Genomic DNA, 19,966 nt, shown 5'->3' on the forward strand with positions numbered 1-19,966 from the left:
TATAAATGCTCCTTTCCCAGGAAGGACAAGTATTTCTTACCTATTACATTTATTTTGTAGTCATTCCCTTGTAATTAGAAGGGATAGAGAAGTACCTGCCTTTTAAATACAGAGACACATATAAATGTGTTAGTTAGTTATAACTTAATAGCATATTGAAAAGCAGAGACATTACTTTGCCAACAAAGGTCCATCTAGTCAAGGCTATGGTTTTTCCAGTGGTCATGTATGGATGTGAGAGGTGGACTGTGAAGAAAGCTGAGCACTAAAGAATTGATGCTTTTGAACAGTGGTGTTGGAGAAGACTCTTGAGAGTCCCTTGGACTGCAAGGAGATCCAACCAGTCCATTCTGAAGGAGATCAACCCTGGGATTTCTTTGGAAGGAATGATGCTAAAGCTGAAACTCCAGTACTTTGGCCACCTCATGCGAAGAGTTGACTGATTGGAAAAGACTCTGATGCTGGGAGGGATTGGGGGCAAGAGGAGAAGGGGACGACAGAGGATGAGATGGCTGGATGGCATCACTGACTTGATGGACGTCAGTCTGAGTGAACTCCGGAAGTTGGTGATGGACAGGGTTGCCTGGCGTGCTGCGATTCATGGGGTTGCAAAGAGTTGGACACGACTGAGTGACTGAACTGAACTGAACTGATAACTAGTATATTAGAGAACACACTTTATTCAACAGATTTCAGAAGAATCTATTCTTTAATAGATATTTAAATGCTGTTCATAAAGTATATTTTTATTACAGAAACAGCTTTATTATGATTATTTAGGAAAGTATTTATTGAGCACTGTTTGTGTGCCTGGTAGTTATATGCCTGGATATGCCCAAAATATTTCATCATTTTATGTGTAAATAATTTTACTCTTTAATTTGAGAAGCTTTTAGTATTTTTATAGTGTTATCTCATTTCATTTCTGTTATTCTGAGGAAAGAAGTCAGATAAACCAGTTATGCAAATTGAAGAAAACTCTGGAAATAACACTGTGCCTTAGGGAATCAAAACTCTACACACCATTAGGAAAAGCTAGGGAATTAGTTTTACACAGCAGAATCCTATACTTTATCCTTAAATCCTCTGGTGAAAACTGAATAACAGACAGGGACAGGAAAGCTTAGCATCTGGAAAGAATGTGTCTCTATTTACTCAGGTTTTGTCTCAAAAGAGGGGCTGTACAGCCAGTGCACAGGCAGAAACACTAGTTACAGCAATGAAGACTTAACACAGGGAAGCTACTGCACCCGAATATTTCAGTATCTTTCTCTTGATGCACTCCTTTGAAAGACTGCCTACAAGGCTTATCACAGGTATAGAGATGAAAAAGTTAGACGGAAATAACCAAAAATTAAAGTCTTTGTCTTTCTGCCAAGGCTGGCTTGCAAAACAATACTGCTGCATCCTTATGGAGTGACTTTAATGTCTCTCAGTGGAAGAAAATGGTAGGAAAAATGTAACAGTTTCCAGGTTGAATAGTAAGTAATATCAACCAAGCATATCGCCCTGCCCACTTAGCCAGGCCACAGGAGACAAAGCAGTGTGTCCCTGCTCTGTGACTGCTCCAATCCTTCTGATAAGGCAACTCTCGCCTCTTTTTCCTATCCTCTTCACTATTCTTCATTGTTGCCATTTCTGGAAGTTAGGCATTTAACTAGCAGGCCAGTTGGATGCTGAGATAGATTATATAGCCATGAAGAAATACTCAAGAATAGGACATAATAATGTAAAATACATACTATTACCACTGACAGTACATGACCAATATTTAATACTTGCTCTTTGGTAAGAACAGTAAAGATGACAAGGTATTTACAAACAACAAAATACATGTTTGTGAGTTTTCTGATACGTGCAACAGAACTTGTGACAGAGTTAAGATGTACAATTTGCACTTCTCTAATCAGCTGAAAAGAAAAATTGGACTAAACTTATATTATTGCCAAACACTAGAATTTATTAGGACTTCCTCATAGCTCAGTTGGTAGAGAATCTGCCTGTGATGCAGGAGAGAAGGGTTTGATCCCTGGGTCGGGAAGATCCTCTGGAGAAGGAAATGGCAACCCACTACAGTATTCTCACCTGGAGAATCCCAAGGACAGAGGAGCCTGGTGGGCTACAGGTTCATGGGATTGCAAGAGTTGGACATGACTTAGGGATTAAAACACCAAACCACCAAAATTTATTTATTTGTTCATCTTCACTATTATGAACTACATTTAGTCAAAATGCTAATACAGACATAAAAGTCACAAGGATACAGTTACTACTTTGGATTTTATTTTGATTTTAAAGTCGCTTATGAAATTAATTCTTACAACATTTCACTTACTGTAAACTGTTCTGTGAACTCTTTAAAATAAAAAATTCTACTTTTAATTTTAAGGTTAGGCAGAGTTGTTTTCTATTTATTATTGTATTTCTTTAACATTTAAAATTTACATTTGAGGCAGCTTAGTATAATAGAAGCAACATCAAATTTCAGATTTAAAGACCAATCTTTTAAGTCTCCCCAAGCAAGTTAACATCATGAAAAGAATAATGGGGTGAGGGGTATTGTTTTAGATTAACCGTGACTTAAGCGATGTAACAACTAGTGCCTTGTGGGGACCTTCTTTGCAACCCTGATTATTTATAAAACAAAGTCATTCTGGGAACAACCAGAAAAACATGAATAAAAATATTGTAATATTACAGAATCATTGCTAATTGTGTTGGGTGTGATAATGGTATTGTGGTTATTAAGAAAATTTCCTTTTCCTTACTTTTGTTGTTGTTTAGTTGCTAAGTTGTGTCTGACTCTTTTGTGACTCCATGGACTGTAGCCTGCCAGGCTTCTCTGTCCAGGGGGATTCTCCAGGCAAGAATACTGGAGTGGGAGAAACCATTTCCTTCTCTAGGGGATCTTCCTGATCCAGGGATCAAATCCACATCTCCTGCACTGGCAGGCAGATTCTTTACCACTGAGCCACCAGGCAAGCCCCTTCCTTACTTTCGATATATACTTACTAAAATTATGAGGGGTAAAAGTCAAAATGTCGTAGATTTGCTTTATAATCTACAGCAAAAAAAGAAGCAAATACAGTAAATGCAAATTACTAACAATTGCTTTTACTCATTTAAATAATGAGTACATAAGAATTTACCAAATTGTTCTACTATTACACATTGTTAAATTTTGTCAGGATGAAAAGCAAAAACAATAAAGACAGACCTGAATACCAATTCTGTCACTAACCAACTAAGCTCCATTTGCAAGTTATTTTTCAAATGGGCGTACTATATTACTATTACTTGTTTAGCTCATTTTATGAAAGTATTTTGAAGAAAAAATAAGAATGTTATGTTAAAAATTGTTAAAAGGCTTTTGAAATTATAGAGTTCAATTTTTATGTTCAGATGTTATGTTCAGATTATGTTAGCAAACTCCTTTTACTTGACTCTCAGACTCAGGCTGGAAGAAGTGCCACATCAATTTAACTTTAGGAGGTACATATCCTCTTTTAAAATAAGTAATTAAAAACATTTTAAAACACTTTTTAAGGTCTTCCCAAAACTTGAGCTATTAAAACTAAACAATATCTATCACATTTACCTTTTAAAACCTTCAATGCCATAAACAAAGATAGCTGGAGATCTAAAAATTTTCCCAAGACTTCTATTCACAAAGTCTCAGCAGTTCTGTGAGCAAATTACAGAAAACATAGTGCTCAGCAGCCACCAAAGAAAGGTGACTGTTTTTCATTGATTTGAGCACAAATTAATCTTATTTGTCAGACTGTTAAAAAAAATAAATCATTCACTAAAAAATATTGGTTAAGTTAATCTGTTTAGCTTGGAATTGTTCAAAAGACTAAAACAGAGTTCATATCAAAACAGCTTTAGATATGAACTGTCAGAGACTTCGAGAAAGTAAAAAACCAAGACAGTAAAATCAAAGACATTTTAACCAATTTTTAGAATTACTAATACAAAAGGGCATTAATTCCTTGCATGGGAAAATCTGGTTTCTTACCCTCATTGCTGCTGACAAAGTCACCAAACCTGATTTGACAATTCCAGTGTAAAAGCAGTTAATGCAAAATGGGGAAAGCAAGCAAGCAAGCAACTGTGAAAGGTCAAAAGAATGAAGGTTATCCTTGGACAAGATCCTTATAAATTCAGTCTGTCTAAAGAACCAGGGACATGCTCTACTTGCCAATAAGCAAATGAGAAAGAGGCAGATACACATGACTGACCAGATCAACCTTCAAATGTATCATGGTCTGACTTGACAATGAATTCCTCCACACTGCTAGAAAAATGTGAAGAGGCAAACTAGTATTCCTACATAGTCCTGGGAATTAGCTTGTCCTTCTAAAAACTCTGTGGGATGTGAGGTTGGTTAGCATATTGTATATGTACTGGCATTTTTCTTTCCAACCTGCCCCAATTAAGGAGTGAAATAGAAAATAAAGTTGATGGAAATCTGACATCATTGACAAATCAGAAACAGCTGACATTTTCTGAAGAAAAAAAAAATGCAATAAACAATAGCACTGATCCATAGCAAGAAACAATATATAAATTAATTATTTTGAGTTTATTTCAAGATACTGAGAAGTATTTGCCACGTTTACTGCTAAACAAGTGAATGACTAACTGTATGCAAGCATTTTACTAAGCTATATGATAGGAAATAAGAAAGTTGCAAGAAGGGATATTTTGTTTGATTCCTATTAATACAGAGAGGGTGACAATTTAATAAGGTAAAGTGAGCTTCCTGTCTGGTAACTGGAGAACAATCACTCACCCACCCCACCTGTGATCTAATCACAACAAAAGAGAGGTAGAACTCTATCATCTCACTTTCTTACCTCGTATCAAATGTCACAAGCAAAGTCCTGTGAATGAGTATCAAACTACACTAATGACCTCAGAGCTGCATTTACCTCCTTTTCCCTATCTCCACAGGCCTGGTACCTGTGACACCAATGGACTTCTCTAAGCACTGGATGGGTGACCCACAGATGCTCCTGTGGGCAATAGAAGACATGCAATGATCCAAGTTGCTTACAGAGGATGACCTGGCAGTATGAAAAGCAGTGATGAAAGAGAGTTGATAACATATATCCTCAAGGGTTATCTCCTGAATGACAGACCTAGAGCAGAAAACAGTTGATTGGAGGTCTTTATGGTAATGGGCCTGTCAGGAACTTGATCTATTTCAACCTGAAAGCTGGAGCACAAATCAATAACAAGACAGCAAATCAAATCATTATCAGACTAGAATACCAATCCTGTGAGCAGGTTAATTTTCTTCACTGGAGTGCCTGATAGCAGTAATGTCAAAGAAACTGCACTGGCAGGATTAACCTTGGGAAAAAGAGAAAAGAAACATGGTGGTATTGGTTTAGAAATTGATGCAGTGGGTGATGTAAATAAATAAAATTAAAAACCGAAAAACCTGAGAGAGAAAGGGGTTAAAACAGAGAGATATAAGCATATATAGGGCAGGAGAGTTATGGGTAACACATACCATGAGCAAGACAAATATTCTTTTTTTAAAAAAACTTATTTTAATTGGAGGCTAATTACTTTACAATATCATGGTGGTTTTTGCCATACATTCACATGAATCAGCTATGGGTGTATAAGTGTTCCCCGTTCTGATCCTCCCTACCACCTCCCTTCCCATCCCACCCCTGAGGGTCATCCCAGTGCACCAGCCCTGAGCACCCTATCTCATGCATTGAACCTGGACTGGCGATCTATTTCACATATGATAATATACATGTTTCAATGCTATTCTCTCAAATCATCCCACCCTCACTTTCTCCCACAGAGTCCAAAAGTCTGTTCTTTACATCTGTGTCTCTGTTGCTGTTTTGCATATAGGGTCATCGTTACCATCTTTCTAAATTCCATAAATATGCATCAATATACTGTATTGGTGTTTTTCTTTCTGACTTACTTTGCTCTGTATAATAGGCTCCAGTTCCATCCACCTTAGAACTGATTCAAATGTATTCTTTTTAACAGCTGAGTAATACCCCAACCGGTCCATTCTGAAGGAGATCAGCCCTGGGTGTTCTTTGGAAGGAATGATGCTAAAGCTGAAACTCCAGTACTTTGGCCACCTCATGCGAAGAGTTGACTCATTGGAAAAGACTCTGATGCTGGGAGGGATTGGGGGCAGGAGGAGAAGGGGACGACAGAGGATGAGATAGCTGGATGGTATCACTGACTCGATGGACGTGAGTCTCAGTGAACTCCGGGAGTTGGTGATGGACAGGGAGGCCTGGCGTGCTGCAACTGATGGGGTCGCAAAGAGTTGGACATGACTGAGCGACTGATCTGATTTGAATACTCCATTGTGTATATGTACCACAGCTTTCTTATCCATTCATCTGCAGATGGACATCTAGGTTGCTTCCATGTCCTGGCTATTGTAAACAGTGTTGCGATGAACATTGGGGTACATGTGTATCTTTCAATTCTGGTTTCCTCGGTGTGTATGCCCAGCAGTGGGACTGATGGGACATATGGCAGTTCTATTTCCAGTTTTTTAAGGAATCTCCACACTGTTCTCCATAGTAGCTGTACTAGTTTGCGTTGCCACAACAGTGTAAGAGGGTTCCTTTTTCTCTGCACCCTCTCCAGCATTTATTGTTTGTAGACTTTTTGATAGCAGCGATTTTGACTGGCGTGAGATGGTACCTCATTGTGGTTTTGATTTGCATTTCTCTGATAGTGATGTTGAGCATCTTTTCATGTGTTTGTTAGCCATCTGTATGTCTTTTTAGGAGAAATGTCTGTTTAGTTCTTTGGCCCACTTTTTGATTGGGTCGCTTATTTTTCTGGAATTGAGCTGCAGGAGTTGCTTGTATATTTTTGAGATTATTTGTCAGTTGCTTCATTTGCTGTTATTTTTTCCCATTCTGAAGGCTGTCTTTTCACCTTGCTTATAGTTTCCTTTGTTGTGCAAAAGCTTGTAAGTTTAATTAGGTCTGATTTGTTTATTTTTGCTTTTATTTCCATTACTCTGGGAAGTGGGTCATAGAGGATCCTGCTATGATTTACGTCAGAGAGTGTTTTGCCTATGTTTTCTTCTAGGAGTTTTAAAGTTTCTGGTCTTATGTTTAGATCTTTAATCGATTTTGAGTTTATTTTTGTGTATGGTGTTAGAAAGTGTTCTAGTTTCATTCTTTTACAAGTGGCTGACCAGTTTTCCCAGCACCACTTGTTAAAGAGACTGTCTTTTCTCCATTGTATGTTCTTGCCTCCTTTGTCAAAGATAAGGTGTTCATAGGTGCATGGATTTATATCTCTAGGCTTTCTATTTTTGTTCCATTGATCTATGCTTCTGTCTTTGTGCCAGTACTATACTGTCTTGATGACTGTTGCTTTGTAGTATAGCCTGAAGTCAGGCAGGTTGATTCCTCCAGTCCCATTCTTCTTTCTCAAGATTGCTTTCGCTATTCGAGGTTTTTTGTATTTCCATACAAATTGTGAAAATATTTGTTCTAGTTCTCTGAAAAATATTGTTGGTAGTTTGATAGGAATTGCATTGAATCTATAGATTGCTTTGGGTAGTATACTCATTTTCACTATGTTGATTCTTCCGATCCACGAACATGGTATATTTCTCCATCTATTTGTGTCATTTTTTCTTTCATCAGTGTTTTATAGTTTTCTATATATAGGTCCTTTGTTTCTTTAGGTTGATTTATTCCTAAGTATTCTATTCTTTTCGTTGCAATGGTGAATGGAATTATTTCCTTAATTTCTGTTTTCTCATTGTTAGTGTATAGGAATGCAAGGGATTTCTGTGTGTTAATTTTATATCCTGCAACTTTACTATATTCATTGATTAGCTCTAGTAATTTTCTGGTGGAGTCTTTAGGGTTTTCTATATAGAGGACATGTCATCTGTAAACAGTGAGAGTTTTACTTCTTCGTTTCCAATCTGGATTCCTTTTCTTTTTCTGCTCTGATTGCTGTGGCTAAAACTTCCAAAACTATGTTGAATAGTAGTGGTGAGAGTGTATCCTTGTCTTGTTCTTGACTTTAGGGGTAATGCTTTCAATTTTTTTACCACTGAGGATAATGTTTGCTGTGGGTTTATCATATATGGCTTTTATTATGTTGAGGTATGTTCCTTCTATGCCTGCTTTCTGGAGGGTTTTTATCATAAATGGATATTCAATTTTTTCAAAGGCTTTCTCTGCATCTATTGAGATACTCATATGGTTTTTATCTTTCAATTTGTTAATGTGGTGTATCACATTGATTGATTTGCAAATATTGAAGAATCCTTGCATCCCTGGGATAAAGCCCACTTGGTTATGATATATGATCTTTTTAATATGTTGTTGGATTCTGTTTGCTAGAATTTTGTTAAGGATTTTTGCATCTATGTTCATCAATGACATTGGCCTGTAGTTTTCTTTTTCTGTGGCATCTTTGCCTGGTTTTGGTATTAGGATGATGGTGGCCTCATAGACTGAGTTTGGAAATTTACCTTTCTCTGTAATTTTCTGGAAGAGTTTGAGTAGGATAGGTGTTAGCTCTTCTCTGAATTTTTGGTAGAATTCAGCTGTGAAGCCATCTGTTCCTGGGCTTTTGTTTGTTGGAAGATTTCTGATTGACAAATATTCTTATTTTTTATGCCCATTCAGCCTAGTGAATGTTGACATTTGGAGAAGGCAATGGCAACCCACTCCAGTACTCTTGCCTGGAAAATCCCATGGATGGAGGAGCCTGGTAGGCTGCAGTCCATGGGGTTGCAAAGAGTCGGACATGACTAAGCAACTTCACTTTCACTTTTCACATTCATGGATTGGAGAAGGAAATGGCAACCCACTCCAGTGTTCTTGCCTGGAGAATTCCAGGGACGGTGGAGCCTGGTGGGCTTCTGTCTATGGGGTGGCACAGAGTCGGACATGACTGAAGTGACTTAAGTAGCAGTAGCCGCATGGTGTTAAAGCTGACTGAAGCTATCAATGTCTTTAATCATCAGTTCAGTAGCTCAGTTGTATCCTGCTTTTTGTGACCCCATGGACTGCAGCACTTCCCTGTCCATCACCAATTCCCAGAGCTTTAATCATACTCAACATTTAAATGACAGAAACAACAGTAAAAAGTCAATATAAATGAGTCTGAAATGCTTTAATTTATAAGGAAGTGAAAAAAAAAAGGTTTTGTATAAATCCCTTCTCTTCTTTCTTTTAAAATCATGCTACAAACAGGTGACTTAAAAGAGTAACAAATCCAACAATTTATAAAAAATTTGACACTCAAGGACTCTATAAATGAATAATTTTTCATCAATTTTAAGCAAGTTAAAACCTTTCAGGAATTAATTCAAGGTAAATTTTTAAAAGACACATAAACAGTATGTGCTTGCTGTGAGAAGTATATTAACATGCCCAGAAGCCATTCACTTAAGGAGCTGAGGTCTGAGTGAAATTTATTAAGAATAAAGAGCAATAAAAATATACTAAAAAGATACAAAAATATCTTTTATTTCTTTTTAGAGAGGCACTATCACAAGCTCCACAGACAGGATAACTGCAATTCTCTGAGGTTGTTAAGATATCCCTTGAGTAGAGACAGGGTTCCAAAACCTTTCCATTAATATGGTGGAGCAATGTGGGTAGGCACAGGAGGATTTGTGAGTGTCTACCATGTGTTTCATGAAGTCCTACCAGGTGATGGAGGGGCAAGACCATCTCAGATGGCAGTCAAGAATCCAAAAGGAATTCTGCATCATGGTTTCTATATGAAATGCTTGGGGATCATTCCATTGGGCCTTGAATGAGAATCAACTATGGTGGAAAGGGATACTTCTAGGGTGGATGTTTCTTGTGGGAGCAGGTCTTTGAAAACCTAGAACTGGAAGATGAGTATGTGTGTGTTTGTTGGTGGGGGTGGGTGGGGCATGGGATCCTCCTCCTTGGGATTTGTGGCATGCAAAAAGAAATCCCCGATACTTGTTCTCCAAATGCCACAAGAGGATCTCAAATTACCAAATGTCAGACCAATACTGTCTAAGTTTTATCTTTTACAAAAGACCTTCACATTTCTTGCCTAGAACCCCCATAATCTAATGAGGAAGCCAAAGCAGGGACAGCCTCCCTAGTTTATAGACATGACAGCTGGAAGAGGGATAGGGAAGCATGAACTCTGGAGTCATTCACCCTAGGTTCAAATTCTGGCTTTTGGTCTTGCAACCAAGGGCAAGTTACTTTGTTAAATTTTTATAGCATCTTAATATATCTCTTGCACTGCACAAGGGGATAACTTAGAATCAGTTTCAAATCATCCCCATTTTCTTGGTCTCATGAATAAAGGAGGCAAAATCTTATTTTTTATGGTTGTTAACTTGGAACTGTTTGGCCTCCTTAGTGTGCCTTGTACTGTACAATGCTGAACAGTACTGATCCTAGGCTGACTAATGACAAAAACCATCATGAATACTTGAATATAAAACAGGTCATGGGTTGAAACCAAGTAGAAGGGACTATATGGTCTAGGTTTTAGAAAAAAAAACCAGCAACACAGTAAGGCCTGTTTCCAAGACAAGAGCAATAGTATATGCAAGTGAAAACATGCACAATACTTAAGAACGAAGAACAGGAACTTTGAAATCAGGCAGTATGGGTATAAGTCCCAGTTCTTTCACTTACTGATTTGTAAATAAATTATACCTACAAAAAACCATATAAAAATGTACATGGGATAGAAACCTTATAACTGAAAAACAAGGGAAACTTCCAATTTTAACAAATATTTTCAAAGTCATGTGAAAATTCTACTGGAAAGAAATCATCCATGTAAGTACTATTATGGGTAAGCTGTCAGAAAATTCACAACATGAAATAAATTTTGTGCATATATTTTCTTTATAAAAAAAAAAAAAATTAGACTTATCCCGAACTGACAATGTCCTAGTTTTTAGAGCTGACCCTGTGAGTCCACCACATGGGGGAAACACACACAGTATTTTGGGCAGAAACCCAAAATACTTAATACCCACAATGGAATACTCTTAATACCCACAATGGAAATATAATGCCACAACTGATCCCAGGACGAGTTTCAGGACAGTGAATAAAGCTGTCTGCCAAATTTCTTCATGAAGCTTTTTTCTATCATGAGATACTAAGTCACATGCTTTGTTCTGACATTTTTATTTTGGGAGAAAGTTTAAGGAAAAAAGAATATTTCTCACAGAAGACATTGAACATATAGAACATTAGATACAAAAATAGGAAGAAAACTATTTTTAGAATAAACTGCAGAAAGTGAAGAGGAATTAAAGAGCCTTGATGAAAGTGAAAGAGGAGAGTGAAAAGGTTGGCTTAAAGCTCAACATTCAGAAAACGAAGATCATAGTATCTGGTCCCACCACTACATGGGAAATAGATGGGGAAACAGTGGAAACAGTGTCAGACTTTATTTTTTGGGCTCCAAAATCATTGCAGATGGTGACTGCAGCCATGAAATTAAAAGATGCTTACTCCTTGGAAGAAAAGTTATGACCAACCTAGATAGCATATTGAAAAGCAGAGACATTACTTTGCCAACAAAGGTCCAACTAGTCAAGACTATGGTTTTTCCTGTGGTCATGTATGGATGTGAGAGTTGGACTCTGATGAAAGCTGAGTGCCAAAGAATTGATGCTTTTGAACTGTGGTGTTGGAGAAGACTCTTGAAAGTCCCTTCGACTGCAAGGAGATCCAACCAGTCCATTCTAAAGGAGATCAGTCCTAGGTGTTCTTTGGAAGGATTGATGCTAAAGCTGAAACTCCAGTACTTTGGCCACCTCATGCAAAGAGTTGACTCATTGGAAAAGACTGATGCTGGGAGGGATTGGGGGCAGGAGGAGAAGGGGACGACAGAGGATGAGATGGTTGGATGGCATCACCGACTTGATGGACTTGAGTTTGAGTGAACTCCGGGAGACGGTGATGGACAGGGAGGTCTGGTGTGCTGCGATTCATGGGGTCGCAAAGAGTCGGACACAACTGAGAGACTGACTGACTAAACGGAAACACACTTCATTTCCATGCAGAGAATGAAGGTCAGATTTGAATTCAAGAAAGAAAATTATGTTGGATTTTTGAGAGAACATAAATCAGCCTAAAATGCTGAATACACAGTAAAGGGAACACTACTAGAGGCTGAAAAATATAGCATTGTAAGATACTGGGGAACAGTTACTTTCACTCTAAAACTTTGCTTAAGTCACAGCAAAGATGACTACTGCTTTAAGAGTCTCCTGAATAGAACATTTATTACAGAGAATGTGTTTTGGAAGAGTTATAACCTATACTCCTAAATCAGCCTCAGAGAAATGCCTTAACTTGTGATAACAGAGTACTTTTAATGATTGTATGGATATGAAGAATCACATTTCAACTAGAGACAACTCACAAGAAGACCCATTTCTGCATCCCCACATGTAGTCAAAAGTTGAAGTGGAAAATTTTAGAGCTAATAGAGACTGAACAATCAGGATATAATTCACAGTTCTTATAACTGATTTGGAATACATCCTATTAATAATATTTGAAAGGAACTATTTTAAGGGGTAAAAAGGCAGGTCAAATTCTATGCAGAATGAGTTCAATTCTCAATTGAAAGAAAAAGGAGATAAAGAATAGGAAGCTCATCTGAAATATACTCTAATTGAAATTAGGCAAATAGTTTGAAAACTAATAACCTCAACTAAAATAATTTAAATAAAACTGAACACAACTTACAAAGTAGAAATCTCTCACAGAGAGTAACTGACAGTGATTTTATGTATATTTTTCCATATAGACATACATACATACACACATATATATATATACAATAATTTGATAAAATATGGAAAAAATTAGCAACTTTTTTCACTTAATTTATCTTGGATACTTATAAATGCCATCACTTCATGGCAAACAGAAGGGGAAAAAGTAGAGGCAGTAACAGATTTTTTTTTTGGGTTCCAAGATCACTGTGGATGATGACTACAGCCATGAAATTAGAAGATGCTTGCTTCTTGGAAGGAAAGCTATGACAAACCTAGACAGTGTGTTAAAAATCAAAGACATCACTTTGCCAACAAAGGTCCATATAGTCCAAGCTACGGTTTATCCAGTAGTCATGTATGGATGTGAGAGCTGGTCCATAAAGAAGGCTGAGAACTGAAGAATTGATGCTTTTGAATTGTGGGTGCTGGAGAAGACTCTTGAGAGTCCCTTGGACTGCAAGGAGATCAAACAAGTCAATACTAAAAGAAATCAACCATGAATATTCACTGGAAGGACTGATGCTGAAGCTTCAATACTATGGCTACCAGATGTGAAGAGCCAACTCATTTGAAAAGACCCTGCTGTTGGGAAATACTGAAGGCAAAAGAAGGGGGTGTCAGAGGATAAGATGGTTACTTGGCATCACTGACTCAATGAGCATGAACTTGAGCAAACTCTGGAAGACAGAGGACAGGGAAGCCTGGCATGCTGCAGTCCAGGCATGGGGTCACAAAGAGTCAGACACGACTTAGTGATTGAACAATAACAAAAATTTATAAATGCCAGTGTATTAACCTTATCTTGTTACTTGTAATGGTGGCAAAACATTTTATTATATGGCTAACAACTTATTTGAACTATTTCTTACTTATGGATATCTCAGTGTTATTCTCAGTGTTTGACTATTTCAAACAAGGCTGAAATGAAGACTGCTCTTAAGTATGTCTAAATTTCAAAAATTAGAATTATTGATCAAAGAGGCTTGCAGATAATTCCCAAAAAGCAACTAGTTTTTAATGAAATTTTTTGAAGGAAAAAAATGGGTGATCATTTTACATAAAGTGCTTCAAACTCACATCCAAAATTAAAACTAAGAAATGAAAGGGTATCAACCTAGCAATAAAGGAGAAAGAAAAAAGTAAGAACAAAAAAGCATGGTAACTAGAAAACAAAATAAAATGGCAGGAATAAGTCGAAATAGAAATGAAATGGCAAAAATATGACATATATATTTCTATTACAAGATAATCTCAGATTAGATTAAAAGTAAATAGAGCATAGATGTTAAATATAAAAGACATACCTAATCAAAATGAAAAAAGAACACTGAAGGTAAACAAATGGAAAACTATACCAAGTTAATAACAATAAAAAAGAAAAAGTAATATTAAAAAGTAATGGTAGGAACATTAAACAAAAGGAATTCATTTGTTATATTTTATACATTGTAATGGGATTATGGTTATGCTTTTTAAAAGTCTCTATGTCTTAGAGATACATACTGAAGTATTTACAGATTAAATAATATGATGGAATCAAAGGAGACTATGGATGAGATGAATAGTAGGGAGGTATGAGTGAAATAAAATCGGCTATATGATGATATTGTTGAAGCTCAGTAATAATATGGGCTTTATTACACTATTTTCTATGCTTTTGTAGATGTTTGAAATTAAAAATAACTTTTAAAAAATAATTCAATTAGAAAATAAATGACACAAGCAAAATTGTATCATTAAAACTACAAGGTAACATGAACAAAAACAAAGCATTAAAATATAGAAAGCAAAACTGATAAAAATGCAAGGGGAAATTGACAAATTCATAATCAGGAGAACATCTTATAATTTATTAGCAATTGAAGGTCAAGTAGGACAGAAATAGTAAAGATATTGATTTAATCACAAAATTAGCACCCTGTATTCCCACTTATTCACCCTCACACACAATCACATGTATTTGTGCCTGACAGAGACTCACTATTGTTCTTTTCAAAGAGCCTGTGAACATAGGAGTGCATGTATCTTTTTGAATTATACCTTTGTCTGGGTATATGCCCAGGGGTGGGATTGCTAGACCATATGGTATTAATAATTCTATTTTCAATTTTCACAGGAACCTCTAAACTACTATCCATAGTGGCTATACCAACTTACATTCCCACCGACAGTGTAGGAAGGTTCCTTTTCCCCACCCCCTCTCCACCATTTGTCATTTGTAAGACTTTTTAATGATGGCCATTCTGACCAATGTGAGGTGGTACCTCATTGTTGCTTGGATTTCTCTAATGATTTGTGATGTTGAGCATCTTTTCATGCGCCTACTGGTCATCTGTATGTCTTCTTTGGAGAAATGTCTATTATGGTCTTTTTATTTTTCGATTAGGTTTTTTTATTGTATGAACTGTTTGTACATTTGGGAGATTAAGCCCTAGTTTGTCACATCATTTGCAAATATTTTCTCCCATTATATAGGCTTTTTTTTTTCTTTAATGGCTTCTTTTGTTGTACAAAGGAAGTTTGATTAGGTCCCATTTATTTTTATTTCTATTGTCTTGGGAGATTGACTTTAGAAAACATTGGTACAATTTATGTCAGAGAATGTTTTTCCCTATGTTCTCTTCTAGGAGTTTTGTGGTGCCATGTCTTATGTTTAGCTTTTTAAGCCATTTTGAATTTACCTTTGTGCATGGTGTGAGGGTGTGTTCTAACTTCACTGATTTACACACAGGTGTCCAACTTTCCCAGCACCACTTGCTGAAGCGACTGTCTTTTCCCTATTTTATATTCTTGCCTCCTTTTTGAAGATGAATTGACTGTGGGTGTATGGGTTTATTTCTGGGTTCTCTATTCCATTGATCGGCTTGCCTGTTTTTGTATTAATATGATATTGTTTTGATTGTTGTAGCTTTGTATATTGTCTGAAGTCTGAAGGAGGTATGTGTTTTTTATTCCTAAGGATCGCTCTAGAAATTCTGCATTTTTTATAGTTCCATATAAATTTTTGTATCATTTGTTCTAGTTCTATGAAAAATGCCATGGATAATTAGATAAGGAATAGCATTAAATCTGTAGATTGCTTTGGGCAGTATTGCCATTTTAACAATATTAGTTCTTCTAACCCAAGAGCATGGGATATCCTTCCATTTCTTTGAGTCCTCTTTTATCACCTTTATTAATGTTTTGTAGTTCTCAGTGTATAAAACTTTCATCTCCTTGGTCAGGTTTATTCCTAGGTATTTTATTTATTTATTTTTTGGGGAGGTGCAATTTTAAAAGGTTGCTTTCTTTTTTTTTTTTTAACATTTGCTGATATTTAATTGTTAGTATAAATGGATGCAATTGATTCCTAAATGTTAATCTTGTATCCTGCTACTTGGCTGAATTCATTTATTAGACCTAGTAATTTTTGTGGAGTCCTTGTGTACATGTTAGTTACTCAGTCGTGTCTGACTCTTTGTGACCCCAAGGATTGTAGCTCACAGGCTCCTCTGTCCATGAAATTCTCCAGGCAAGAATATCGGAGTGGGTAGCCATTCCCTTCTCCAGGAGATTTTGTTGACCCAGGGATTGAACCTGGGTTTTCCACATTGTAAGTGGATTCTTTACCATCTGAGACACAAGGGAAGCCCTTTGAGTCCTTAGGGTTTTCTATATATAGTAACATGTCTGCATAGAGTGACAATTTTACCTCTTTTCTTCCAATTTGGATACCTTTTATTTTTCTTGTCTGATTGCTGTGGCTAGGATACATATTCAAATATTTGAGGAACAATCTCCAAATTGGCCATATACTAGGTTACTCTATATGCTCACACACTTGATTTTTTACAATTAGAACATATTTATGTGATATTTGTACAAAAATATGTTTTAAGAAATGAAAAGAAGCACTTATATGCAGTTGTGGCAGGTGTTTTAAACATACTACCTTGTTTGATCTCACATAAAACAATGAAAGTTGGAGGGAGGTTCAGCCCTCTGACCCCAGACTACTGAGATGATGAGCACAGGTCAGGACTTGCACTCAGTTCTGCCAGATCCCAGAGCCTGGTCACATACCTTACTGTGCTGCCTCACACAATGCTTGATGAAGAACATTCAAGATTACCAGAGCCTTACTTTCAACTTCTCCAAAGAGAACACTTATGATTTTAAGGACTAAAATTCAGATTTTGGTGGGAAACAGATGCAGAAGAATATTCTTAAAAGGACCAAATTTTTATCTGAGTGTGTCTTTTTGACATTTAGCTTTACTAAAAAATCATTTTACTCTTAAGGCTTATTCACTTTATAGGAATTTTTACAAGTATTGTGCATAGTGGGGAGTTTTATTTTTTGTTTTTAACATGATACAACTGTTTAAACTTCCTTGTGTTTGATTTTATCAGAGAACAGAGTTACTTCACTACTTCTCATGTGGGAGTCAAATAAACAACGGACCTTTTTCAGGCCACTAGTATTTATTTCTTCATATCACCAGATGTTTTCTCTATGACTTAGGGGAAGAAACACTTTCCTAAATACCCACCAGATCTGAGGCCGCACTTCACTCAGAGACACTGAGGACAACCTGAACAATTCTCTTTATGCAAATGGAAAGTATTTACTCACCCAATTCGTATTTTCAGCATGCCACTGAATAATTCTGGATTATTGGAGATGATCCAGCCAATATGGATGACCAGTTCTTGCTGAATTACTGCCTCCCTCTCATCATGGGTATTACACTTGTAATAGATGATGTTCTTAATCACTCCCGGAGACAAAGGATTAGAGATAACTTCTTCTTCATGCCCAAAGGCACCCAGAGTTACCTATAGGTGGCAGAATTTTATTGTAAAAATTTCCTAGCTACTAATAGATAAAAAAAAAAAAATTCAAGGCTCAGGATGACTGGCAGGCTGAAATTACTCTATGCAAGCTAGGGAATTAGGTAGAATAACTGCTCCTGCTATTTATTAAAATGGCCTTCAAAGCATGACTCCCATTGGAGTTCATGATGGTTCAGTCTCGTCTAAAATACAAGGGCAGGTTAGGGTCCCAGCTACGGGAATGAAGGTGAGTGGATAAAAGCAGGGAAGAAATATAAATAACTATTATGATAAAATTATTCTGAATGACTTTAGGACCAGAAACTCCTCAGAGAAAACAGTTTTACTTTAGTGCAAAGTCTATACAATTTAGTATTTGAGAGTATGTTCTTCACTTCTTTTACAGTTTCTCATGTGGAAGTTTTTGCTCTTTAACAATACTAACTTTTTCAAAGGTAGGTACAAGGACATAGTTGTAGTGAAGACCCACTTTTCCTGGCACATAGTCAGGTACCCAGTGAGTGCTGAAATACTTTTGGATGTATCTCTGGCCTGTGGAGGGGAATAAATAAGGCTGCCCACAAGCCAGCGAAATGGGAAAGCACAGAGGAAACGGCAAAGAAAATTCAAAGCTAAAAGTGCTGCTGAGGCTGGGCAAGAGGAATAAATACTCTGCTCCCTCTCTCCTCTTGTCTTAGTACTCTGCCACCCAGAAGAGTCTGCATGCAGAAGAGTCTGCATCCCCTCCTTCCTCATTTCCTCTCTCTTCCTTGTACAGGGCACAATTATAAGAGGCAGGAAGAAGAAGAGGATATCAAAGAGTCCTTGTGTTTTCTGACATGAAAGGAGAAAGCAGAATAGAGGTCTTCTGCCCAAATTTTGTGATGGACTAAATTGCTAGTTTGCAACACAAGTGGTACCAACCAGTTAGTCCAAGTGCGATTACTTTTATTAAAATGTCAGCTTGTAAAGAAAAAAACAAACAGAAGCTAAGTACATCATTGCCTCTGGAAGCAATGATGACTAAACCACTATTTCATTCCAGAGAGCTTGAGGTCATCTGAAAGTGCAGAAGTAGAAGTGTAGAAGCAGTATTACTTCAGTTCTCAGGGTGGCATTTCATAAATGAGCAAATGCAAACTTGGAATGCTCCATTTTCATTTCCTCTTTTAAAAGGGTAAGATGCAGTCAGTGAATAAACTCCGTACACTTGAAACAGGGCTCCAAACAACTCTGTAACTGACTATTTCCCTGGGAGATGTGCAGGTCTGGTGGACAATAGTCCAGTTACAGCCTCAGGATAGGTTCCAAGGCGCTAGGATTTTGATCTGGGGAATTGAGTCTCAGGATCATAGGCAGCAATCGCCCTCTAGATAGGGCACAGAATGGACATGACCAACTGTAACCACCTAACCCCTCTTCAACTGCCAGATGCCAGTGACCTCAGAGATCTCCAAAACCTTCTCATTCATTCATATGTCACAGAATTAACGATATTTTCAGATATACTACAGGGGCCTAAAATCCAAGGAAAAAATAGCTTCCCAAAGCCTGTTTAGTTTCTTTAAGAGGTGGCTCAGTCCAAGGCAAAAATATAGAACTCTGAGGCTGGATCTGAGGATTGCAATGAGAAAAGGCATCCAATAAGTTACTACCTGTGCCTTGGTCTATTTAGCTGATAAAGAAGGATGAAAATTCTTTTAGTAATTTGGAAAAAACAGAAAATAACATCTATGAAGAGACTGAAATTTTTTCTCAGGAATTTTTTTAGTACAATAATTTTTAGCTATTAAATATTACAGAATAGGATCATTTATTCTTTCAACATTTAAAACTTTGATGTCAAGATGAAATAATTTCAATTTTAATGAACTAAGAGCCCTGAGATATGAACAATGGGTTGATTCCATCAAAGAGGGTTAAAGTTTTTTGCATTATTAAAGCTTATTACATCCCTAGGTTAATTGTCAGGAAGACATGATAAAGCACACATATTCCCAAAGAAGAGATAGAAAGCACACAGCTTTTCACTCCAATCAAATGATGATTCAGCCAAGTAATCAGAGCTTACAGAAAAACAAAAACTGAGCAGCCATATCCCACTCCACATACCCACATGCACAGGCTCAATTCAGCCCACATTCACCAAGTGCCTCGACAAGGCCATGGTGGGCACAAAGGGGCGGTGCTGGACAAGACATGGGCCCTGGCTTCCAGGGCTTTGGTCTACCCTGTGAGAGACACACATTCAAATGAACCGGGATCCAGGGCAGATGGTGAAAAGTGTAACAGGCCTATTTTGAGAACCCAGAGGAGAAAGGGACTGCTAATGGTTTTCTGTGAGCAAGAACTGGCAAGAGTTGGCCCT

At 37.1% G+C, this 19,966-nt stretch overlaps 1 protein-coding gene across 4 annotated transcripts in view; it reads right to left on the reverse strand.

Annotated features, from left to right (window-relative positions):
- Positions 1-19,966, reverse strand: part of PHKB (phosphorylase kinase regulatory subunit beta) — a 228,364-nt gene that overhangs the window by 15,113 nt on the left and 193,285 nt on the right. For all 4 annotated transcript variants that reach the window (XM_027513690.1, XM_027513689.1, XM_027513691.1 and 1 more), the window contains one exon: positions 17,399-17,601. In XM_027513690.1, coding sequence (XP_027369491.1) covers positions 17,399-17,601 — 203 coding nt within the window. The remainder of the gene's footprint in view (positions 1-17,398; positions 17,602-19,966) is intronic.

This window comes from Bos indicus x Bos taurus, chromosome 18 (assembly GCF_003369695.1).
Source record: "Bos indicus x Bos taurus breed Angus x Brahman F1 hybrid chromosome 18, Bos_hybrid_MaternalHap_v2.0, whole genome shotgun sequence".
NCBI classification, from domain to species: Eukaryota; Metazoa; Chordata; class Mammalia; order Artiodactyla; family Bovidae; genus Bos; species Bos indicus x Bos taurus.